The sequence below is a fragment of the Martes martes genome, assembly GCF_963455335.1.
Source record: "Martes martes genome assembly, chromosome: 18".
NCBI lineage: Eukaryota > Metazoa > Chordata > Mammalia > Carnivora > Mustelidae > Martes > Martes martes.
This window is the reverse complement of record NC_137906.1, coordinates 21,341,433-21,366,498: the sequence shown is the minus strand read 5'-3', so window position 1 is coordinate 21,366,498 and position 25,066 is coordinate 21,341,433. Positions and strand designations below refer to the sequence as shown.

Below are 25,066 nucleotides of genomic sequence, written 5' to 3'. Positions count from 1 at the left end.
CCTCTTGCCCATTCTTTCTCTCTCTCTCCCCCTCACCCCCCTCAGGTTACACAGTGACCTTGCTGCCCTCCCAAAGTCTCACTTTGCTGCTGGCCACTGGAGCCCCCCGCTACCAGCACGTGGGGCGGGTGCTGCTGTTCCAGGAGTCAGAGGACAGAGGACACTGGAACCAAATCCAGAAAATAGATGGCAGCCAGGTGAGCATGGCCCCGGGGTCTTCTGCAGGTCAGGGACTGGTAGGGCGCCAGTCACGCTCCCTGCTGTCTGCAAGCATGTACCCACTCACAGGGCTTCCTCGGTCCTCTTCCTCTCCCTACAGATTGGCTCTTACTTCGGTGGCGAACTGTGTGGCGTTGACATGGACCAAGATGGGGAGACAGAGCTGCTGCTGATCGGAGCCCCCTTGTTCTATGGGGAGCAGAGAGGAGGCCGGGTGTTTATCTACCAGAAAAAACAGGTGGGGACCAGGATATGGAACAGAGGTGGGAGGAGAAACAGATTCCCGGACGACCCAGGTCCCAGTTATCCCTAAAGGCTTTCCTTGTTGGGTCACGGTGGATCGGACCTTTAGAACCACGGGAGCTGAGCCTCCGTGCCCAGGGAAGGTAGGCTGTGTGCCAGGCCCCGGGCCAAACCTTTTATTTGCAGGACACCTTGGGTGGTCCTCACAGAGTCACCTTCTGGGAAATTCTGAGCTTTTCCTTCATAAACAGGATCACTGTGGCTCAGCAAGGCTGGGTCACCTTCCAAAGCCCCAAGGTCACCCAGACAACCAGGGGTGGAGCTGGGACCTGAGCCCAGGTCAGCCTGCGGCACAGGGCCCGGTCTGTGAGAGACCACACCCGACCCTCCTTCAGTGTTCTCCATGCACACAGGGCCGCCCCCTGCAAACGCCGGCCAAGTGACTGAGGTGGGGCCTGTCACTTTGCTCCTTCCTAGCTGGGGTTTGAAGTGGTCTCGGAGCTGCAGGGGGACCCTGGCTACCCGCTTGGGCGGTTTGGAGCAGCCATCACAGCCCTGACGGACATCAACGGGGATGGGCTGGTGGACGTGGCCGTAGGGGCCCCTCTGGAGGAGCAGGGGGCTGTGTACATCTTCAACGGGCAGCATGGGGCGCTGAGCCCCCGGCCAAGCCAGGTGAGAAGAGCCCTGCCTGGTCCTCCAAACCCATTCCCAGGCACCCAGAAGCCTCCAAGCCCAGACCCGGTTCCCCAGCCCCACTCGTCCCACCCTCCGGCCCATCCTCTCCCTAGCTTAACAGGAATTTTTCTCTTGGTCTCAGCGGATCAAAGGGACCCAGGTGTCCTCGGGAATTCGATGGTTTGGACGCTCCATCCATGGGGTGAAAGACCTTGGAGGAGATGGACTGACGGATGTGGCTGTGGGAGCCGAGGGGCTGGTGGTTGTGCTCAGGTAAGACAGGACTGAGGATGACCACAGCTCTCATCCTTCGAACAGCTCCCCATGTAGTAGGACTCCTCTGGTCTTCCCCAGCCCCAGCAGAGAGGTTGTCTTCCCGCTCAGCCCTCATGTCTTACTCTGCTTTAAACGGCTGCAATTCAGTGACGGACTGGGATTTGAACCCAGGCCGGTCTGACATTACAACCTCCTAGAGAAGCAGCAGCCTGGGATGGCTCTAGAACCTGGTCACCCAGATGCAGGTCAAAGCTCTGCCATTTACTTCTTGGGTAGTCTTACCCCAGTCACTTAGCTGGGTGGCTCAGACCGTTGAGCGTCTGACTCTTGGTTTGCATTCGGGTCCTGAGCTCAGAGTCGGGAGATGGAGCCCTGTGGTGGGCTCCACCCTGGGCGTGGAGCCTGCTTGGGATTCTCTGTCTCTTTCTCCTTGTTCCCCTCACTTCCCCAAAGCTCATTCTTCCATACGGAAAATGGGTCAGAGGGCGTCTAGAAGGAAATGGGAAGCCCTAATGAATTAACATTATTATTACTGTTTCGAGGAGACAGGGCTATTGAGGTCTGCTTTCGGAGTCCTGCATCCAGGAGGTCTGCATCCAGAGTCCTCTGGATGCTTGTAGAAGGAGCCCCGGGTCTGACTGGGAGTACAGTTGAGGCCCAGGGAGAGCGTTGCTTTCCACTCCGCAGCTCCCGGCCCGTGGTGGACATCCTCACTCAGATAACCTTCTCCCCGGCGGAGATCCCGGTACATGAAGTGGAATGCTCCTATTCACCCAGTAACAAGAAGAAAGAAGGAGTTAACGTCACAGTCTGCTTCCAGGTCAAGCCTCTCACCCTCCAATTTCAAGGTCAGTGCCGTTTCCCAGAGTAGCTGCTTATGGCCCCCGGGCAGCCGCCCCCCACCCTGCCCCTTCAACTTCTGACTTTTCTCCCTGCCCAGGACTCCTGGTTGCCAACCTCACTTACACTCTGCAGCTGGATGGCCATCGGACCAGAAGCCGGGGGATGTTCCCGGGAGGGAGACATGAACTCAGCGGGCACACAGTGGTCACTGGACACCTGTCCTGCACCAAGTTCTGGTTCCACTTCCCGGTAAGGGAGCCATGGGGGCTGCCCTAGGAAGTGCGGGTGTGGCGGAGCTGACCGCGGTGACGGGCAGCAGCGGTGCAAGGCTCAGCTCGGTCACCGTCCGGCTGGGCCACAAGGCCCTTGGGTCTCTTGACACCACCATTTCCTCGTGTAATAGTGGTAATAATACCGTTAGCATATTTCCTCTAGTTCTTAATCTATGGACATAGGCGTTTTAACATCGTTACCATTAGAAAGTACTTCCCATTTTTTCCCCTAATTTTTCCACACATCATATTTTTATGCTGCTGCCCAACTTTTTATAAGTTTTTGTATAGCTACAGAATATTCAGTCACGGCACGCATCCTGGTTTGCCAGGTACCCATAGTCATTTATTATTAACATCCATCCCAGAAAAAGATTTTCTTTTCTTTTTTTTTAATATTTTATTTATTTGACAGAGAGAAATCACAACTAGGCAGAGAGAGAGGAGGAAGCAGGCTCCCTGCGGAGCAGAGAGCCCGATGCGGGGCTCTATCCCAGGACCCTGAGATCATGACCTGAACCGAAGGCAGAGGCTTTAACCCACTGAGCCACCCAGGCGCCCCAGAAAAAGATTTTCTTAATATCAATTTGGGCAACTGCTGAGACGCCCAAATTCAGTCTGCTTCTAACAGTCCTGTGTAAAATAGGGTTGATGGTAAATTATTCTGATCCCTTAAATATTTAATAAGAGATTGGTATGGGATTGGTGTATAAGATTTTAAAGTTTGGGGGCACCTGGATGGCTCAGTTGGTTAAGCGTCCAACTCTTAATTTCAGCTCAGGTCATGATCTTGGGGTTGTGAGATCAAGCCCCGGGTCAGGCTCCACACTCAGCATGGAGTCTGCTTGAGATTCTCTCTCTCCCTCTCCCTCTGTCCCTCATCCCCCGGACAAAAACAAAAAGATTCTGAGGTTCGTTTTAATTTTTTTGTTATGGGGAAATTTCAAACATATAAAAGCAGAAAAAATAGCTCAGTGAACCCCCAAATAGCCATCACCCAGTGTTAACAGTTCTGAGCTCACTCTCCTAGTTCATTCATACCTGCACTCCGTGCCCCTCTGCTACCTTGCACTCATTCCTACCCCGCACAAAATTTGGAGATTTTCAACATAAATTTGCCAGAGAAGAGGTAGTGTATCATGATGGGAAGACCTTGGACTTGGGAATTGGATGGATTTGGGCTCACCTCCTAGCTCTAAGCCTTAGGAAACTTGGATTACCTTTGTTGACCTTATGTTCCTCCTCTCTAATGTGGGAATGATAATGCCTGCCTCTTCGGGTTGGTGAAGGAGTTCAGGGGAAGAAGATTTGGGTGCTTACAAAGTGCCAGTTTTGTATTCCCAGGGACTGGGAATAACATAAAAGGCCTAGACCCATCCCTGTTCTCAAGGAACTAGGATATTCTAGTTATTCTAGAATATTCTTGTGCGAACCTCGGTAATGGCTGCCTAGAGCAGTTTGACAGAGATTCAGGGGTTTTGGTAAGGACTCGGTGGGAAAGGTGGGGTGGTTGATCAGCAATGTCTACCATGGGAGTAGGGTCTGAGGGAGCTGACTCGTGCTGAGAAGGGACCCCGGGCATATTATAAACACCTGATGCTAGAAACTCACCATTTGTAAAGTACAAGCCAGGTGAGCATTTAACTGAAAGATTAAACTCACAACACAAGTGGCATTCCTGTCACTCTCAGGTATGCATTCAAGACCTCATCTCTCCCATCAACATCTCCCTAAATTTCTCTCTCCTGGAGGAAGAAGGGACACCGAGGGACCAACAGGCGGTAAGAAGGGCTCACCTGGGGGAATTGATAGGAAACGGGAGAGTAGAATTTCAGTTTAGCAGGACTGTATTATTGAGGAGTCTTTGGTTTTAAGCAATAGAAACCAAATACAGTAGAAAAGGAACGTATGGGAGCTTGTATTTGGCAAAGCAGGAGTGGGAAGAAGGAGAATCAGAGTGGAGGCGCTGGGGGCTCTTGAGGGGCGGGAATAATGGGTGGACTCTTCGGGACGCAGCCCTTCAGTGAATGTCCCTGCCTCGCACCAGCTTCAGACCTCCCCAGGAGCCCAGCACTGCTCAGGCTGCAAGTTCCAGGGAGGCCGGGGCACCCTGGTCAGCCTTCTCACTGAAGTGTATTTAGTTGTGAACAGGTAGTTTCCTCAAAGCCGAATTGGGGGACCATCATGATGTAAAACAAGAGAAAAATATACCTTTCCTCAACTGCTAGACCACACACTCCCCACCCGGGGCCAAGGCCAGATTTCCTCTCCTCAAGTCCTTGATGCTCAGCTAGCGGTTTGGCTTCAAGGCAGCAGAATCTGGTGGAAAGAGCCTGAGCCTTCCCGCCCAAAGATGTGGATTTCCTTTTTCCTGGCATGAACGTCTGAGCAGGTTCCATCCATCTCTGGGACTGTGTCCCCGTCCATAAAATGCATCACGACATCATGAGGCCTCTCCCAGAGGTGGAGCACAGGACTGCTAAGTGCACTCTTTCTCATGGCTTCTGGCAGCACCCGCTGAGCGCTCCCCCATGCATGCGCACTCTCCTGGGGTCTGCAGGGAACAGTGGCGCCACTCACCAGAAATTCAAGCCCCCGCCCACCAGAAGCTCATCAAGGGAAGTTGATTGAGCCCCTTCCTGTGCTAAGCCCTATTCTGGGCACTGGCTCCACTGAGGCAAATAAAACATGGTCCCTACCCAGAAGGGGTTCCCAGCCTGCTCTGGGGGTCAGACAAGTCAACAGACAGTTACGACAGGCTGTGGACAGGCACGGGAAGATGTGACCCTTGAAGTGCCCAGGTAGAGCAGAGAAGGCGGACATTCAGAAAGGAGGCAGAGTGTGAACACAGGCAACGAAGATGGCAGAACCCAACACAGCTGGCGTTGGGAGCGCAGCAGGCGTGGGAAAGAGGTTGGAAGAGCACCCCCTTCCCTTTGAGACGGGAACCCCACCTGATGCGTACCCTTACATCTCATTGGCCAGATAAAAAGGGGAGGGTCTGTTTTAAAGGCAGGTGGCGAGGGAGGATATCTGTGACAACCAGCAGTCTCTGCCATCGGCACTATTTTTTTTCTTTTTTCTTTTTTTTTAAGCCAGGCAGTGTGGAGTAGAGACTCAGGGTAAAAAAAGAGACTTGGGCTCACAGTTGTCGAGAAAGTCTTCCTGGGGGAAGTGGCTCTGGTTCCGGGTCTTACAGAATGAGTCGACTTTGGGTAGGTGGATTGAGGAGAGGCAAAAGGAAAAGCATAAGGAAAGCTATGGTGGTACATTCAAGGGAAATGAGGAGGTGGGCTTAGCTTCTGGGAGAAGGACAACTGAGCAAGACAGAGACCCTGGATGTCCACTGGGGGGCTGGCTGTGGTCTAGTGAGTGGCAGGAATCCGTGTTGAGGGTGGGTGGGAGCAGTCAGCAGAGGCCCCCAGAAACCCTGCCCTGGGGAGAAGGGTCTGGACGTTGTTTGGCAGGTGGCCTGGAAGTGGAGAAGGTTGGAGCCTTTCTAGAACATTCAGCTAATAACTCACAGGACACTTCTATGATGCCATTACCCTCAGGATTAAGTCCCAACTGCCTAATGTGGCTTCAGGGCCCAGGGGAACCTGGACACTGCTGCGGTCTCCTGCCCCCCCACCGCGTCCCCTCCCCCACATGAGCTCTGCAGGGGGTCTGAGCATCTTCCTGCTGCTCCTCGCACAGATGCCATCTCTCCTGCCTCATGTCCTTTCTTCCTCCCTCTCCATTCTCTTCGCCGGGCTCTCTCCTGCTCATTGTTTAGAATTCAGTTGAGATCCATTCCTTCTGGAAGCCTCCCTGGTCCCCAGGTGGGGGATAGGATTCCCTTCTGCAGGCTCTGAATATACCCCGTACTGTCCCATCAAACTCTAGAAGATACCGGTCATTTCTCCCCCCAGGTCGGGGCATGGGCTGTGTGTTTCTTTTGTTCTCTTGTGTGCACCCAGCACTCATCACAGGGCCTGGTCTGGAGCAGAACCCCCGGAAATGTTGGGAAAACTGGCCTTGATCTGAGGAGGGAAGGAGAGCTGCTCTGGGGGCACGGGGAGCTGGGGTTTGCGGAGGACCACAGTGAAAGCTAGTCCAGGCGGGTGAGCCCAAGGAAGGAGATGGGCTGGGAGGAGCTTTGGAGCTCCTTTGTCAAGGCCAGGTTCTCCTGTCCAGTGGACACCCTGAGCTTCAGCCTCCCTTAAGGAGCTGCACAGGTGGCCTTGGGGCCGAGTCAGGAGTGTGAGGTGCCACCTGGAGCTCCTGAGGGGCCTCCCAAGCCGGCCCAGCCGAGCCCCAAGCTCTGAGCTCCTCAGCCCTCCTTCGAGAGTTCCGCTGCCTCAACTTAACCATCTTGTTTCCTGCCCCCCCCCCACCATTCTGTGCTCAGCAGGGCAAGAACGTACAGCCCATCCTGAGGCCCTCACTGCACGCAGAGACCAAGGAGGTAAGGGGGAAGGGGGCAGCTGGAGAGGCCAGGGTCCGTCCCTCGTGCTTCTGGGGCCTGGGCCTCCTAGTCTTTCTCCTTGGCCTTTCAGATCCCTTTTGAGAAGAACTGCGGAGAGGACAAGGAGTGTGAGGCAGACCTGGGGCTGTCGTTCTCTCCAGGGTGAGGCCTCTAATCCCGTGGGCCCTTCTGTCCCACTTGGTGTTTTCCTGAGGCAGCTCCTGGGTGTGGGAGAGAACAGGGGGCTTCGAGACAGAACACCCGCATCTGTACTCACTCCATCTGTCCTGCGGGCCTTAGTTTCCCTCTCTGAGAAATTCCAGTCCCGTGGACGCTCCTGTCAGGATCAGATGAGGTCGAATCCCTCAAAGCCTGTGCACGGGAGCTGATTTCGGTGTATTTATTTCTTCTAACCTGGCCGATCCCTCAGTCCTGACAGCCCCCACCTCTGAGCCTGCTTCCTACACCCGGGCCCTTGTGACTTTTGCCGGGTCTTGCCCGCAGATCCGGAGTCCTGCGTCTGACCCCCTCTGCCAGCCTCTCCGTGTCGCTGATACTGAGTAACTTAGAAGAAGACGCGTACTGGGTCCGCCTCAACCTGAGCTTCCCCCAGGGACTCTCCTTCCGCAAAGTGGAAATGCGCAAGGTGAGCGCCAAGGCATGGCCTGCCTGAGGCCACCCTTGTCCCCACAGCTTCTGCTCCCCTCGCAGAACCTTGGGCAGACAGGACAGCCTGAAGGTGTGGGCAGCGACTGGCGTCCTGAAGCCTTAGGTCCACATCCGGGTTCTTAGCCGGATGGCCACCCCCTCCCTCCACGGGCCGCGGATCCCGCCACCTGTGAGGCTGGGGACACCTGCAGGGCTACTGAGAGGGCCCCATGGAGTGGAGACTGTGACACAGATTTCGTGAGCTCCAGCTCCCTCCCTCTGAAAGGTGACCAACGTGTTTTTGCGGAGTGGCCTAGGTTGTTTTAGATACAACTTTTACTCTGTTAATTATTAGCCCAGAAGTAATGCATGATCGCCCCAGAAAGTTGGAAATCCCAGAGAAGCTTAGAGAAGACTATCGCCCCATATTCTTAAAACCAGCAGTTACTGCTTTTAAGGTTTTGGTGTTTATCCTGCTGTGCGTCTGCGCGTGTGCATGTAAATTACATTGCATCTTCGTTCATTCTATACCTGTTTTAACTGATTGGCATTTTGTTCTCATTTGGTTATTTTTCCTCCTTGTTTTTAAAACAAATGGTTATTGTGGTAAAATATACAAAATAGAAAATTTACCATTTTAACCCTTTTCAAGCACACAATTCGGTGGCATTGAGAACATTTCCAGTGTTGTGCCACCGGCATCTGTCTGTGGAATTTTTCCATCGTCTCAAACAGAAACTTTCCATCCATTAAAAGTGATAACTCCCTCAGCCCCCGGTCATCTCTCATCTACTTTCTGTCTCTATGAATTTGCCTGCTCTAGATTTTTCACAGAAGTGGAATCATATGATATTGTCCTCTGGTGTGTGTCTTCTCCAATTAGTGTGGGGCTTGTGAGGTGGTTTGGGCAAGTTTGCTTCCTTTTTTAAGGCTAAATAATATATCCATTGTATGGATAGACCCCATTTTGTTTATCTAGTCATCTGTCTGCGGACATTTGAATTATTCTCGTCCAGCAGCATTAAACGCTTCCTCACAGGGCATCTAGTAGAGTGACGAAAAACTGGAGATCTGGAGTCAGACAGACCTCTGTTCCCATTCCTACCAGATCCCTGCCAGGTGACCCAGAGGTGGGACCTGGAGAAGTCACCCAACTTCCCCAAGCCTCTGTCTCCTTATCCAATTCCCTCCCCAATTTGAGACCGAGATCTGTTCTCACAGATGATGATGAAGATGAATGGTTCTGTGCTGCTTAGCCCAGGATCAGGGCTCAAGCTCTTTTTAAAAAAAAAAATTTTATTTATTTATTTGACGGAGAGAAACAGCCAGAGAGGGAACACAAGGAAGGGGAGTGGGAGAGGGAGAAGCAGACTTCCCACCAAGCAGGGGGCCCAATGTGGGACTGGATCCCAGGACCCTGGGATCACGACCTGAGCTGAAGGCAGACGCTTAATGACTGAGCCACCCAGGTGCCCCTCGAGCTCATTTTTAAAACAGTTGCTGACTGTGTAGATCTCACTGCGTCCTCGCCTGGTGCCGAACCATTCCTACCTCTTTGAACTGTTTGATCACTTCTGGATTTTCACAATGATACACAGCACTGCAGTGGACATCTTTGAATGAAGCCTCTGGCTGTGGCCCTGATTCTCTGCCCCACCCCCACCCCCAAGAATGTGCCCCGCCAGGGACAGAGCAGGGGGGTGTGGGCCCTGAGGATTGGTGGCCTCCGGGAACCTTGGCCTTGCCCACTAAGAAGTGTGTTCCTTCTCTTCTCACCCCCCAGCCCCACAGCCACATACCCGTGAGCTGTGAGGAGCTCCCTGAGGTATCCAGGCTTCTGACCAGGATCCTTTCTTGCAATGTGAGCTCTCCCATCTTTAAAGCAGGCAGTTTGGTGAGTGTCTCAAGCTCTGAGGAGCCAAGCCTCCGAGGGGCCCGGGCTGAGTTGGGGAGGGAAGGGAGTAGGTAACCGGTAAAAAGCCCCCCGCCCCCGCCACCTCCTACCCCAAAGGGAATGACAGCTTGGACTTTGGAATCAGACAACCTGGGGTTGGCTTATTCATTTTGTGACCTTACACACCACTTAACTGTTTGGAGCTTTATATCCTCATCTGTACAATGGGGATGAAACACCTGTTTATGGGGCTGAGTAACAGTGATCCTTGGTCTCATGGCAGCTGGGCATGGGCACCCTGAGATGCCTCCTTCCTCATTCCCCTCTTCTCCCCTGCCAGGTTGCCATCCAAGTGATGTTTCATACGCTGTTGAACAGCTCCTGGGGGGACTTTGTCGAGCTGCACGCCAATGTGAGCTGGTGAGCAGGTCCCCAGGCAGGCCCCCACGGGCCCCGCTGACAGCCACACGGTCCTGGCCACATGCTTCTCCTAACACTGCCCTCTCCTTTGCAGTGACAATGAGGACTCAAAAGTCTTGGAGAACAACTTGGCCACCACCAGCATCCCCATCCTGTACCCCATCAACATCCTCACCGAGGAGTAAGTTAAGGGCTGAGCAGCCCGCCACCCTTTCCTCCCACCTCCGCCTCCCCACCCAGGGCTCAGCCTCGCCTCCCGGGGCTCTCCTTCAGAGCATCCCCCTTTCCTCGGCTCCCCCAGGTGTAATCAGAACTGCTTCCAGCCACAAGCCCAAGTTTTCAACACCCAGAAGAGCAGAGGCCCTTTAAGAGTTCTGGAATCAGCGGTTTGCTGATGGAGGAAAAAGCACATGGAGGGTTGACCTTATCAGCCCCTTGTGGGGCAGCTGTGCCTCCCTCCATGTTACCGGGGAACAGGCAGGCTCAGAGAAGGGGGGACCTCCCCTAGAGGCGTACAGCTAAGCAGCACAGCTGCTGGTATCCGAATTTGGGTCTAAATGACCCCAAAACCCCATGCTAGATGCAGCCCCTTCCTGGGGGCTGGGGCACTGGAAGGGAGAAGGAGAAACTCTTCACAATGACTCTTGCCAACAGAGAGCTCCTAGTCAGGTAGGAGAAGCCAGGGTCACATGTACACAGACTAAGAGAGTCTCACAAAATTACGGTGGGAAGGACCCATGGGGATCACCAGTTGGATTTTCTCATTTACAGAAAAGGGGATGAAGCCTGAAAAGCAGAGTAGCTTTCTCCAGTTGGCTCAGGGAGAGGAGGACAGGGACAGTGACTGAACCAAGGTCTCTGGTACTTTTGAACGCAAATGCCAGACACAATGATATTGTCTGAAGTGTGGTATGAAATTAGAGCCAGGAGAGGTGATTTGAGTTGGAAGAGAGATGGATTCACGGAAACATAGGGGCTTGAAGTGGGGTCTGGAGAATGAAGGGGTTCAGATAAGGGCCAGGGAAGAGGAAGGACGTTGTCGCAAGAGAGAAGAGCATAGGCGAAAGGAGGCAGCAGATAGTGGGGTGGGTTTGGGGAACAGGGAGTGTGCAGGCACAGGGGACAATGGGTGTGGGGTGTGCAGCGGGCAGGTCTGGACATGGGGGGTGCTGTGGGCCTGACCCTTGTGGGCAGCAGGGGGCCATCAGCAGATTCCGAGTAGGTAGATGGCAGGATCAGACAGTAACATTAGGAAGGTCATTGGAAGGATGAGATGGAGAGGAAGCTAGAGGCTGGTGCCGTTGTGCAGGAGATAAAGGACCCAGAGGACAGTGGAGACCCTCATGGGGCGGGGGGGTGGGGGACCTTGTGTGGTGGGGAGCACACAGCTCCAAAGCACATCGGCCTGGGTTCCAGCCCTGGCCCTCCACGGCAGGATGCTGGGCAGCAGACAGACCCCCTTCCACAAGCCTTACTTTCCAGAGGGAAACAGCAGAGTGATGAGTAACAGGACAGCATGCCTGCGTGATCCCTGGGGAGGTCCCTCGTAGGCTTCCCCTGGCCCCCGTCCCTGCTCTGCTGGAGATCCGGTCCTTGTCTTCTCCTTTTCTACCTCTGCTCTTCCCTCTCTCCACAGCAAGGAAAACTCCACACTGTATGTCAGCTTCACTCCCAAGGGTCCCAGGAGCCACTCTGTCAACCACTTCTACCAGGTATGGGCCTCTACGTGACAAGGCCCTTGGTGGTCCCACAATTTTCAGCCCCATCCTGAGGACCGAGGCTGCGGAGACCCAGCCCTGTCCTTGGCGAATCCAGCGGCCTCCACCTCACCCTGCGATCCTTCCTAGAGCACCTCAGCCTCTGCTGACTTTCCCCAGCCCCTTTCTCCAGCATCGGATACTTCATCTGTGGGTGAGAGAGAAGCCAGATTTTCATGCCCACGTTTAATGAGCCACTGCTCTAGTCTGGGTACTTGGCAAGTCGCTGGGGCAGCAGTTACATAAGTCAGGGACCCTGACCCCTCACCCGACCCAAGTTTTGTGCCTGGCGCTTTATCTGTGTGACCCCCCCACACTTGTGATTCTCCCCCCAACCCGTGAGAGCCCCAGAATGGCTTAGCCATTCCCAGCGTACAGATGAGACATGCACAGCACAGAGAGGTCAAGCGACTTGCCAGGTTACACAGCTACTAAAGGGGAAAGGTCAGATTCCAGCACTTACTGAAATACCAGAATTCATGTGTTTAGCCTCTGAGTTAATGATCTGTCACTTCTCAATGCCATATGCTCGGGGCTATAATAGCAATCTTCGTTATGGGAAGGAAGAAGAGGGAGGCCAGCCTCTGAGTCCAAAGCTGGAGTGGTCTAAGGCTTTTTTAGAGGTAACCTCTGAGAGAGAAGTAGGTACTGACTCCCCCAAGGACATTCTCATTCTCATTTTCCTGTGGAAGAAACTGAGACCCCACAGAGAAACTCTCTTTGCCCAAGGTCGCACTGGCATCAGGGCAGACTGGGGCAGGAGCCCAGCAAGAAAGGGACCCCAGCCAGGTAGCCCCTTTAGAACAGAGGCAGGAGCCATCTCACTTGGATACGATGACCTCCCCCCTGGGGAGGTCAGGTGCCCATTTGCATAGAGAATGGCCACTAGGCTTGGTTTCTAGTGCTGTTCACTGGGATGCCTCCGCATTCCCCAAGGAGGTTGGCAGACTAGTCCTTTTACCAGCGGAACAGTGGGGAAGATTTGGGCAGGCGTGGATCCAAGCCCCAACTCTACCCTTCGATCTCTGTGTGATCTTGGGCCAAGGGCTTAACTGTCCATGCCTCGGGTCCCTGCTGTGACACATGGCGTTTGGAAGAACTTGCTGGGGTCGGTCATGAGGGTGAAGTGGCTTACTTACTCCCCGTGGGGTGCTTGGTCCAGTGCCTGGGAAGTGGTGGTGGTTAATGGCTGGGGCAGGTGTTGGGCACCACCTGCAGATTCCCCAGCGACTGTGGAAGCCTGCTTCCCTTCTTGTCCCACTCCTCTGGGAACCGACGCAAACCCTCTGCGCTCCCCCCCACCCCATTTCTCTCTCTCTCTCTCTCTCTCTTTCTCTCTCAAGTCAGCCTGACCAGTTGCCTCCAGCCTCCTCCAGCCACCTCAGCACCCTCCAGCATCTCGAGCTCTGCCTTTGGCCACTTGGCCCACCACTTGGCCACTCCTGCTAAAGGCCCTAATGATCTCTGTTTTAACTAAACCCAGCTCAGTGTGTGACACTGGTGATCTTTCCCTCTCGCCATAAGTTCTCCTGTTAGGCTTTTTTTTTTTTTTTTTTTTTTTGCCACAGGGAAGTCACCTGGGATCTCTTGTAAGCTCGACAGGCCGGGTAGTCCAGTGCGAGCGGGGGTCCTCTTCCTCCCTTTCCTCCTTTTCCTCCTCCCCTGGCTGGTTAGGACACATAAGCTTCAGCCAGACCTGAAAGCTTTTTGAAGCTCTGCCATTTCAAGCTGTGTGGCCTTGTGCGGTTTGCTTAGCCTCTCTGAGCATCAGTTTTTCAGTCAGTAAAATGGGGATAATAATCGCACCTACTTTATGGGGTTGTTAAGAGGAAAAAACAGGACGATGCATGTGAAGTGTTCTGCATAGCGCTCGACACATCAGCCAGCAAAGCAGTGGGTGCTTTGAGCCTTGTTCTTGCCCTCATCCGAGGAAGGTGATGGAACACCGTCATCCCAGTCTCGGGAGGCCCAGCCGGGGCTCAGATGCTAGCTCTACTCCCCAATCACTTCAGACAAACCAGTCTCCCTGAACCTCAGCCATCCCCTCTGATGCAGGGATGACAGCGCTGCCCGGGCCTAGATCCAGCATTCAGCGGCCACCGCGGGGGCCGGCACGCTCGAACCACTGCCCACCCCGCAGTCTGAGTCCCCCTGCAGCTCCCAAGTCCACACTGTGACCCTCCGGCTCCTCTGTCCCCCGCAGCCTGTCACTGCTCTCTACCAGGATGTCTTCGAACATCTTTTTTTTCGTCATGATAGAATGAGATACAAGTCACAGTCCCTATGATTTACCTGCTTTTTAAGGAAAGATTTTATTTATTTATTTCAGAGAGAGAGAGAGACACCACACAAATGGGGAGGAGGGGCAGAGGGAGAGGGAGAAGTAGACGCCCTGCTGAGCAGGGAGCGGGATGCGGTGCTCGATCCTAGGACCCTGAGATCATGACCTGAGCAGGAAGGCAGAGCCTTCATTGACTGAACCATCCAGGCGCCCCTGATTTATCTGCTTTTAAAGTGTACGGATCCAGGGCACCTGGGTGGCTCTGTCCCTTAAGGGTCTGACTTCAGTTCAGGTACTGATCTCACGGTCTGGGTTCAGTATTGGGGTCCCCTGCTCAGTGGGGAGTCTGCTTGTCCCTCCCCTCTCCCTCTGCCCGTCCTCCGGCTTGTGCTCTCTTTGTCTCTCAAATAAGTAGATAAAATCTTAAAAAAAAAATAGTGTGTGGTTCAGTGACTCTTGTATTTGCAAAGCTGTACGACTACCACCACAATCTAATTTTAGAAGATTTTCATTATTCCAGAAAGAACCTTCACGTAGGGGAGGAATCCTACAGTACCGGGTCTTTTGTGACGGGCTTCTGTGGGTTCCCAGGGTGTTTTCGGGGTCATCCGCGCTGTAGCCCAGGCCCGTGCTATGCTCTTTTTTTCTTGCCAGGTAATAAACCACTGTGAGGTAGGCCGCGCTAGATGTGTCCACTCGTCCGCTGGCGGACATCTCGGTGGTTTCAACTTTCTGGCTTTTGTAGACCCTGTTGCTTGAATGTTCCTGCCCAAACTTCGGTGTTGACAGGTTTTCTTTCTCTTGGGTATATACCTAGGAGTACAATTTTTCTCCTGAGGCTTTGTCTCAATGTGTTCTAAACCAAGTGTGTCGCTTTCCCCTAAGCTAACACCACCTCAGGGGTGCTCAAAACCACCCTTTTCCTCAAGTCAAACTTCTAAGTCTGGGTGAGTTTGTCCTTCCTCCATGCGTGGCCCCCTGCCTCAACTTCTAGTCCGTGTTCTCTTGTCTCCTTGGCCCCCACGACCGCTCAGACTCGGGCCCCTCATCTTCTTGCTGCTGTCGGCACAGGCTGCCGGCTTGGACCTCGGCCTGCTGTCTCCTCTTCTTTCTGTTCTGGGCCTGCTGTGAGGGAGGCCCCCGGAGCCTGCCCTCCTCAGCTAACTTCCATGACTCACCATTGCCTAGCTGAGGGTCCCCTGATTTCTGGCCTTAGGCCTTCTGGACACACAATCTCAGCTCAAGCTTCCTTTCCAGACGTGTGTCCGACCTCTCTGTCCCAGGCCCCCTACCTCCCTCCGTGTCTCACTCGGCTGGTGCTGTCCTGACTCCCTGCATTTTCGCTTCCTGGGGGCTCCCCCCATCTTTGTCTGTTCCACTCCTCTCAGTCTTCTATGGTTAAATTCAAAAGCCACTCTGACGTAGGCCTTTTTAATTTAATGGACCTGATATTTTTCAAGCGTCCACAAATGTTTGTCAAGTGACCCATGGTAAAACCTTTCAGACTGGCTCTGAGATTCCCTGCTCGGCCTCCCTGAGCCGTTCCGTGGTGCTGCTCCTGAGTTACTCCTTCCCGGCTTCTGGATCTTCCAGCCCTCGCACAAGCTGGCCCTCTCATCTAAAGGGCACTCAGGCCTTGTTTCTTAAATCAGTTCAATGCCCTCACCAAAGCAAGTCCTTCCCAACCTGCATTGTGCAAACAATTTTCGCATCTATGCTTGTTAAATGCCCTGCCTTCTTTCTTTCACGCATTCGAACATTGACTTTTCTGGAGGCCCGCTGTGTGCTAAATAGTGTGTCAGGCAGCAGGGAGTCGTCGGCAAAAGGAGCCACAGCTGCTGCCCTCACGGAGCATGTAGCCCCTGGACAGACAGACGCATGTCCTGCTGGGGACCCAGAGCGCTGTGGGAACATGCAGTGGGGATGAGGGGGGCACTGCCCTCTCCTTGGGGAGTCAGCCGATCGCCTCGACGGTTTGCCCTCGGAGAAGGCAGAGAGGCACATGTAGCCCCCAGGGGCAAGCTTCGAGGACGAGCTGTCCCTGCCCGCCGCCTGGCAAAGAGCAGGCCCTCAGGCCTCAGCCGGTGAGCGTTGGTTCTGGAGGGGCGGCCGGCATTTAGGGCTCTGCCATCCCATGTCCTCTGTCCTAGGTGAGGATTCAGCCCTCTGTCTACGACCACAACGTGCCCGCCCTGGAGGCCGTGGTTGGGGTGCCGGGGCCTCACAGCGAGGGGCCCATCACACATGAGTGGAATGTGCAGATGGTAAGTAGCCGGGGCCCAGGGGAAGGAGGGACACTCGGGTTGGTGGGAGTGAGCTCATAAGAGGGGTACAGACGTGTGGGAAGGGAGTGAGGAGGGATGCGTCCTATTGGGCTCAGTGATTTCTGAACCTGCCAAGAGCCAGTGGGAGTGAACTGGGATGCCCCTGAACTGAGGAACGGAGAGGGAGGCCACGTTCTGGCCTTAAGGGGCCAGCGTCCTCCCTCTCTGCTCTGGACTAAGCGAGGACCCCATCTCATCATTCCTAGGACCCTCCCGTGACCTGCTATCGTGAGGATCTGGAGAGGCTGCCCAGCGAGGCTGAGGTCTGGGCCCGTGGGCTCAGAAGTTGGGGTGGGGGCCGGCAGAGTGCAGGTGGGAAGGCAGGCCTCTCTGACCCCCGCTCTCTTCCGTCTCGGCAGCCTTGTTTGCCCAGAGCCAAGTTCCACTGTCCACTTGACTTCAAGGAGGAGATCCTCGTCCAAGTGACCGGGACTGTGGAGCTGGTGGGGGAGATCAAGGTTAGCAGCTGCTGGCAACAGGTGCAGTGGGTCGGGGGCGCTTGAGGGACAAGCAGCGGGCACCCCACAAGATGGGCTTCCTACGTTTTTCTTTATGACCTGGATGCAAAGCCCTGATCCTTTCACAACAGCCGATCAAAGACATCCGTGATTTGCTTAAAATTTGCCAGGCAGTTTTCCTGGGCCTACGGATGGTTCTTCTGGGTTCTTTGTAGGGAAAATTTCCTTCCAGCAGTGGGGCGTGGCACCTTAGGACGCTCCAGAGGAGAACTCAGTAGCCGTGGCGCTCCCCACCAGGGCCCGTTCTCCTCAGCTTCTCCCCCTGAGTCAAGGTGGGGTGCAGAAGTCAGCAGGTTCTGGTCCTTGTTTTCCTCGGCCTGACGTCCCCCACTCCCCTCCACAGGCCCCCTCCATGTTCAGCCTCTGCAGCTCCCTCTCCGTCTCCTTCAACAGCAGCAAGCATTTCCACCTCTACGGCAGCAATGCCTCCCTGGCCCAGGTAGGGCTCTGGCTTCTCAGAAGCCCCAGGAACCGAGGTTGGTGGAGGGCTCTGCAGAGCCCCGGAGGGCGGAGCTGGAGGAGCTAGAGCCAGAAGGAGAGGGCCCCCGGCTGGGCCCAGAAGGAAGAGCTTCCAGGCAGTCAGAGCAGTTGGTCTTGGCGAGGGCCGTGGAGGGCGGTGCCATGGGCTCCCTGCCACCACCGGTGGGCAAGCGGTCAGGCTATGAGGTCACCCATCTGATGAGATGCGTCAGGCAGAGATCAGTGTGATGGCAGCTCAGCAAAGGGTACCCACCCCGTGCCCACTCAGAGTGTGACAGGAAAGCACTCGAAGCAGAACGAGCAGTGAGCGTGGGGGCTCAGGCCGCCCAGGCGAGAGGGTGGCAAGGCGGTTTGCAGAGCAGGAAGCTCGGAGCAGGGGAAGGGAAGCTGCCCCTCATTAGGTAAGCCTCAGCCAGGTTCTGGAAGGTTTGGCATGCTGTGCCGAGATTCTGACATTTCATTCTGGCCTCGAGGCAGCCACATCAGGGCTGCCACTGGGTCATGTGTGTGTCTGCTCGCCGGCTCCGGGGGCTGCATGGGGTGGGGGTTCCCTGGAGGGAGGCATCCAGGCCAGCCTGGCAGTGTGGGGCAGCAGTCCCGACCAGAGCCGCGAAGACCTAGCCATTCGCAAGCATGTCAGAGGTGGGAGAGGCTTCTCCTTACGCCCCCAGCTCTCCGCCTGCAGGTCCTCATGAAGGTGGACATCGTCTATGAGAAGGAAATGCTCTACGTCTACGTGCTGAGCGGCATCGGAGGGCTCTTGGTGCTGCTGGTGATTTTCGCCGTCCTGTATAAGGTGGGAGCTTCTGGGAGCCTCGGGCCTGCCTTAGACAGCCAGTCTGGGGAGCGGGGTTTCGCAGGAGTCAGGGCAGAGACTGTCAAGATCCAGGACCGTTAAAGATCAAGGCAGCCCACTCCCTCCTTCCACAGATAAGGCTCGTGAGGCCCCAAGAGCAAACAAGACTTCCCCCCATCCCTCCACCAGGTGCTGGCAGAACCAGGACTGGGTACCTAGGGAAGGAGGGGGTGCCCACGACTCAAGGGCCGGGCCCTGGGACACATATAGACATACCACAGACATGGTCCCTGCCTTTGGGGGACTCACACTCTAATGGTGGAGACAGGCGTACTGGGGGGGCTCACAGTCTAATGGTGGAGACAGGTGCACTGTGGGGGCTCACAGTCTAATGGTGGAGACAGGCGCACTGGGGGGGCTCACAGTCTAATGGTGGAGATAGGAGCACTGAGGGGGGGGCTCACAGTCTAATGGCAGAGACAGGCGCACACGTGATAAGGGCTCCACTCAAAGGCCTGTATGCTGGAACTTCACTTAAGCTGGGGGAGTCCGGGAAGGCCTCCCAGGAAAGAAGGCGTTTGAGTTGGGATTTGAAGGAATCGCCAGTTGAAGAATGCCGGAGGACAGATGTTCCATATGAAACCCTCAAATCCTCCAGAAAAGCGCAGAAAATCAGTTTCTTCTTGTTGCACTCCCCCGGGGTCGTCATTAACAACCGTTTGGTTTCTGTTCTTCCGGGTTCTAATTTTGTTTTTTAACTATGTGTATACGTGTGAGCATGAGAGAGGCAGAGGGAAAAAGTCAGCGTCTGTGTATATAGGTAGAAAACATTAAAAGGGGGTGCCTGGGTGGCTCAGTCGGTTAAGCGTCTGCCTCTGGCTCAAGTCATGATCCCAGGGTCCTGGGATCGAGTCCTGCATTGGACTATGTGCTCAGCGGGGAGTCTGCTTCTCCCTCTCCCTCTGCTATTGCTCCCCCTGCTTGTGCACTCTCTCTCTGTCTCAAATAAATAAATAAATTAGAAAAAAAAAAGAAAGAAAGAAAAGAAAACATAAATGGAAGGATGCCATATAAACTGCTCGGGAGCTTGGGTTTCCCGCTGAGTATTCTATGCTGCTGTCTCTCTGCGAGAGCACAGTCACGTCCACCTCTTGCTCTGTAACCTGCACTGGTTTGCCGCTGTCCGGATGCCCCGCCTTTTCTTTAATGAGATCCCCACTGATCAACATTTAGATTATTTGTAATTTCTACCTATTTTTTTAAAGATCATTTTTTTATTTACTTGAGAGCGAGCCGGGCGAGGGAGAGCACAAGTGGGGGCCAGGGGGTAGAGGGAAAGGGAGAAGCAGACACCCGCTGAGCAGGGACACCCCCCGCCCCAACTTGGGGCTTCATCCCACGACCCTAGGATCATGCCCCGAGCCAGACGCTTCATGGACTGAGCCAGGCAGGCGCCCCTAATATCTACCTATTTTAAACAGTGACCGAAAAAAGCTCTTGGCTCCCACATCTTTGCACACTTGTCCAAAAGCTCTTAGAATTAGTTGCTGGATCTGGAATGGCTGAGCCAAAGAACATACATGTTTTGGGGAAAAAAGAAGAATATGTATGTTCTGAGCTTTCAACAGAGAGTACGGGGCCCTCACTAAGCGCTACGGGAGCTCAGGCCCTTGCTGTTAGTGTTACTGGATATTGTCAACCCGCCCGCCCCCAATATTGGCCCAGGACACTTTGATGAGCCTGAAGAATGAACTGTTGAGCGTTCAGCTTTTCAGCATGTTGCCAGGAAGCTGGTGTGGCAGACGCCTCGCCCCAGCCCTGGAGCGGGTACCACATGTGATTCACCATGAGGGGCCTTTTCATGTCTCATGTTTTGCCGAGGCCGATGGGTCCAGAGAGTTCCATGGACTTTGTGCTCACTCCGGTTTTGTCTTCCTGCAGTTTGGCTTCTTCAAACGGAACCTGAAGGAGAAGATGGAGGCTACTGCGGAAGCTTCCAACGGAATCCCTAGAGAAGCCTCTGACCAGCCAGAGTCCATGGAAGAGGCTGGGGACCCGGGCTGCCTGGAGCCCCTCCACGAGGAGGAAGCACAGGACGGAGGTGGCAAAGACTGAGGCCCAGGCCCGACGCAGAGCGCCCAGGACTGGACTCGGGAAGCCTGGGGTCCCTCTGCCTCGACCTGTGTCTCGCTGTGTGTCTTCAGGCAAGTCACTGCCCCCACCCAGGCCTTGGTGTCGCTGTCTTGAACACAGAGCTCCCTCCTGGCTGCCTGCTCTGCGGGCTCCTGGTCAGGGTCCATGAGCGATGGCCGGGCAGGCCACAGAGGGCAGGCCTTGTCCTGAGCAGCTGGCTCTGGCTTCCCCCGGTCCCTCTTAGTACCCTCCCCCGGAAGAGGATCTCCGATCTAAATCTGGAAGAACTGTCATCTCAGGACCTAGCGACCGGGCCCTCACACCCACCTGCTCTTGGATGTCCCCAGAGGCCTCAGACTCCTAGAATCTTCAGTTTCCTGCCCAGACTCCAGTCAGCTTTCCGTCTGCTGTCAGAGAGCAAACCTGATCCGTGTCATACGGTGCTTCTACAAACCCCTGGCTCTGGGGCTAGACACCAGCTTCCTTACCACGCCTTCCGGAACCTGCAGAATATCCCTAACACGCCAGGGTTGCCTTCCTGGCCTCCTCGGGAGACTCCCCACCTCCCTTCCTGAGCTCCGGTCACACCTGCCTTCCTCAGGAGCCAAGCTCCTTCCTGTCTCACTTGCCTTCACCCAGACTGCTCCTTCTGCCTGGAACATTCCTCCCTAGCCCTTCCCCTGGCTCTCAGTCAGCCTTCGGCTCTCAGCTCGGGGAGAATGGCCTCAGGGCAGCCCCCGGCCCCCCACCCCACAAGGGGGTTCTCCTTTCCCCTATTACACAAGCTTCCTTTCGCCTGCCCTCTCCCTCATAGCGCAGCTCTTGTTTGCTACTTAATGTTCCTCTCTCAAATCCAGCCATGGACTCCATGGGGGTAAGGACCATACCAGTCATGTTCACCTTGGAGATGTCACAGAGCCAGACACAGTAGGCGGCTGCCACAATTTCAGCGACCTAGTGAGGGTGCCTGTGAGAGGATTGAGAAAACGTTTGGGTGAGCTCGTGACATCTCCCCCCACTTCAAGGCTCGGTCTTCCCCGGGCTCCTGTCCCCTCGCTCCAACCCCCCCACCCCCACCACGGATGCCTCATGACCCATCTCGGCCACCACTGGGAGGCTATGAGCTCAAGGCGCAGGCAGAGTCTGTCCATCCGGCTCCCGGCACCAAGCACAGTGCCTGCCTGTGTTTACCCAATAAATGTGAAAATCCATCCAATTTTGTGATGTTTTTATGCTGGTGCCCCATTTCAGCCTGGCTCAAGGAAATGAACATTTCCTTCTCAACCTTTTCTCTAAGTGGGACCCAAACAGCTCTTTTTTCCTCTCTCTTTTTTTTTCTTTTCTTGTTATGACAACGCTCAGAGACTAATCTGCAGGAGGCACTGACAACTCATTAAGGTGTGAGAGCACACCCTTCCTGGTCTTTTAAAAAACAACAACAATAACAATTGGTGGGGCTTGATCCTGAGGCCCCCACCTTTAGGAGGGAGTGGGGTCCCGCTCCTCGATGCTGCCCTCTTGTGGTCAGTAGGACCCCCGGGAAGGGGGTGGTTTTAGGGGTAGAAATGGGGTAATTCTCAGCCCAGCTCTCTGGGTCCAGCACTGGACGCTGAGAAGCAACCTATGGTCTCCCAAGCAGTGACCTTTGATGACTGCCTTCTGCCTACAGGGGAGTAAACAAACGTTCTGAAGCCTGGCACACAAGGCCCAGAACAGTATTTCAAAGCCTGCTGGCCTCTTCAACCTCATCAACCCCCTTCTGGTCCAGCACCCAGGGAACCATGGGGCTGGTTCATAAGGAAGACCTCAGGAACGAAGAAGTGAGGCCCGTTTTCCCAGAGAGAAGGGAAAAGAATGTTCTAAAGGTCAGGAATATCACAGAAATGCTAAAAGTACGCAGTTATCTGTAGGTTTCTGAATTCTGTTGGCTCCTATGGATTCATGCAGTATTTCTTGAGAGATCTGTGTCAGGGCCTGTTCTGTGTCCCAAGGGCACGGTAATGAATATGACAGACAAGTCCCTGCCTCCAGAAACTTTCCCAGTGGGAAAGGAGAGTGAAAAAGTAGAAATGTGATTCCAGATGGCAAGGAGGCTGTGAAGAGGATAAAGCAAGATAGCAGGTTGGAGAGGAATTGGGAGGGTCCTCTCACATCGGTGATGCTCTGTGACACACACACAAAGTGTGAATATTTTCATCAGGGATGGAAGCAAAATAGCACAGAAAATCTGGGAGGTTCGTTTCAGGAACAGACCTGCCCTTGTCCTGGCCAGGAGTCTATATCCAGACTCACTTAACACCCCCGTCCTCAAATATCTATGTGTCCTTCCCCACCTGTGTCTTTGCAAATGCTCTACCCCTTTCCAGCCTGTCCAGTTCCACTACCCCCTTCTATCCTTTAAAATCTTCCTACTTCAAAGCACTTCCAAGCTTTTCTCATCCCCTCGGCTCCTAGACAAAATGACCCATTTCATCTTCACTTTATACCCCATCAGAACACAGGACACTGACTGTGTGGGCTCCTCTCTCAAGACTGGGAGGTTCTAGAAGGCAGGATTCAGTCTTTGTTCACTTGTGTTATCAACACTGGCCCCTCATCAGGGCTGGCAACAATGAAGATGTCCAAATAAGTGTTTGATTCGGTGGCCTTCACATGTTTTGGGTTTAGGACCCCTTTATACTCTGAAAAATTAAAGATCTCCAGAGTTTTTGTTTATGTGGGTTATACCTCCTGGTGTTTATCCAATTCAAAATTAAAATGGAGAAAAATGTAAAACATATGGACACCCAAACCCGCATGACCCACAAGCAGTCAGAATGATGACATATGTTCTCACAGGCCATGTAGCCTCTAGAAAACACCGTCCCCGTGGCACAAAGTGAAAAAGGAACACCTTAGTATCGCTGGGAAATAGTCAAAACTAGTCAGCCGGCTGGAGTCCAGGCTCTGCTGCTTTGAAGCTGTGCCCTGTGGGGCTGTTACTTACCCTCTCTGGGACTCGTTTCTTTATCTGTAAGATGGGAATAATAATTGTATATCACTCAGAGCTGTCCTGAACATGATGTAACACTTGTGAAAGGTCTAGAACTTTTGGAAGCACACCTGTGCTTGATAAAGGTGAGGAATAGAAGTGGTTTATTGTGGGGATGCCTAGGTGGCTCAGTTGGTTGAGCATCTGCCTTTGGTTCAGGGTCCTGGGATCGAGCCTGGCATCGGGCTCCTTGCTCAGTGGGGTGCCTGCTTCTCCCTCTGCCTGCCGCTCCCCCTGCTTGTGATATCTCTCTCTCTCTCTAACAAATAAACAAAATTATTTATTTATAATTTATTTATGTATTTAATTTATTTAACTTATTTTTTATTATTTATATATTTATATTTTATTTATTAATTTTTCGAAAAAATAGTTGGGCAGGACGGTGTTGTCAAAGCAGCACGTTAGACTGCAAGTCAAAAGACCTGACACTGGTTTTTCACCGTGACCTTGAGAAAGATGTGTGCCCTTCTTGGGCTTGACCTTGAGAAAGATGCATGCCCTTCTTGGGCTTGCTCCACCTGGGATCTGGAGGACCTCAGGAGCTGTTATGTGTAAGAGGGGTGTGTCAGCTGAGCAGCTGAGCACGCCCCCCCACCCCCCACAACCTGCTTTAAATACCAAGGTTCGTAAGTAGCAAACAGGCAACTTCATCAATGAAGCACTCTAGGCTATGCCTCCCGGCTTTCAGTGGCCTTCAAACAAGTTTGGGAGCTGGGGAAAAAAAAAATCACCTCCAAACTATGAAAATTAAATTGTATAATTGAAATAAATGTTAAAGTAAATGTAATATGTCGGTAGTGAAATGCATTTCTATTTAACATTTGTAGTTCCATACATGAACTATATTAAATGTGGAGTATTTTAGTATTTGAAATTACATGCAGTAGGGTACCTATACAAGAATGTACATAAAGTTTACACAGATCTTTAAAAGACAAAGATATTTTACTTGAAAAATAATGTTCTACTTCCAAAAATAATTAAAACTTTAAAAAAAAAACACCAAACACAGGGCACCTGGGTGGCTCAGTGGTTTAAGCCTCTGCCTTCAGCTCAGGCCATGATCTCAGAGTCCTGGGATCGATCCCCGAGTGGGGCTCTCTGCTCAGCAGGGAGCCTGCTTCCCTCTCTCTCTGCCTGCCTCTCTGCCTGCTTGTGATCTCTCTCTCTTTGTCAAATAAATAAATAAAATCTTAAAAAAAAAAAAAAAACCACCAAACACAACCAAACTGTGTTGAACTGCGTGATTTTTTTTTCTCAAGATTTTATTTATTTGTCAAAGAGAGTGCACACAGGCAGGGGGAGTGGCAGGCAGAGGGAGAAGCAGACTCCCAGCTGAGCAGAGAGCCCGATTCAGGACTTGATCCCAGGACCCTGAGATCATGACCTAAGCAGAAGGCAGACCCTTAACTGACAGAGCCACCCAGGCACCCCAAACTATGTGATTTCTAAGGCTCCTTTCAGAGCTTGCAGAACATACGAGGCTGGATAGAAACATCCTTAGAGGGGTTCCTGGGTGGCTCAGTGGGTTAAAGCCTCTGCCTTCGGCTCAGGTCATGATCCCAGGGTCCTAGGATCAAGCCTCACATTGGGCTGTCTGCTCAGCAGGGAGCCTGCTTCCCCCTCTCTCTCTACCTGCCTCTCTGCCTACTTGTGATCTCTGTCAAAAAAATAAATAAAATCTTAAAAACAAACAAACAAACAAACAAACATCCTTAGAGAAGTTATTTGCTCTTGGCAAGTTATAAGGCCCTGAGGATGGGTGTGGGCCTGGGGGTGACTTGAGGATTTGAGGCCCAAGAG

General features: G+C 53.5%; 1 protein-coding gene across 2 annotated transcripts in view; it reads left to right on the top strand.

Annotated features, from left to right (window-relative positions):
- ITGAL (integrin subunit alpha L) overlaps positions 1-21,443 on the top strand; it is a 38,078-nt gene extending 16,635 nt beyond the window's left edge. The window contains exons 12-31 of one of the 2 annotated variants that reach the window (XM_080831130.1): positions 46-197; positions 320-457; positions 940-1,137; positions 1,283-1,413; positions 2,104-2,264; positions 2,357-2,508; positions 4,223-4,312; positions 6,925-6,978; positions 7,070-7,140; positions 7,483-7,624; positions 9,410-9,520; positions 9,861-9,940; positions 10,035-10,121; positions 11,577-11,652; positions 16,129-16,242; positions 16,509-16,565; positions 16,662-16,760; positions 17,164-17,259; positions 17,986-18,096; positions 20,038-21,443. In XM_080831130.1, coding sequence (XP_080687256.1) covers positions 46-197; positions 320-457; positions 940-1,137; positions 1,283-1,413; positions 2,104-2,264; positions 2,357-2,508; positions 4,223-4,312; positions 6,925-6,978; positions 7,070-7,140; positions 7,483-7,624; positions 9,410-9,520; positions 9,861-9,940; positions 10,035-10,121; positions 11,577-11,652; positions 16,129-16,242; positions 16,509-16,565; positions 16,662-16,760; positions 17,164-17,259; positions 17,986-18,096; positions 20,038-20,211 — 2,294 coding nt within the window. In that variant the 3' untranslated portion in view covers positions 20,212-21,443. Of the gene's footprint in view, positions 1-45; positions 198-319; positions 458-939; positions 1,138-1,282; positions 1,414-2,103; positions 2,265-2,356; positions 2,509-4,222; positions 4,313-6,924; positions 6,979-7,069; positions 7,141-7,482; positions 7,625-9,409; positions 9,521-9,860; positions 9,941-10,034; positions 10,122-11,576; positions 11,653-16,128; positions 16,243-16,508; positions 16,761-17,163; positions 17,260-17,985; positions 18,097-20,037 lie in introns of both variants that reach the window. The other variant, XM_080831129.1, reaches the window with a different exon arrangement.
- Positions 21,444-25,066: the final 3,623 nt, after the last annotated feature.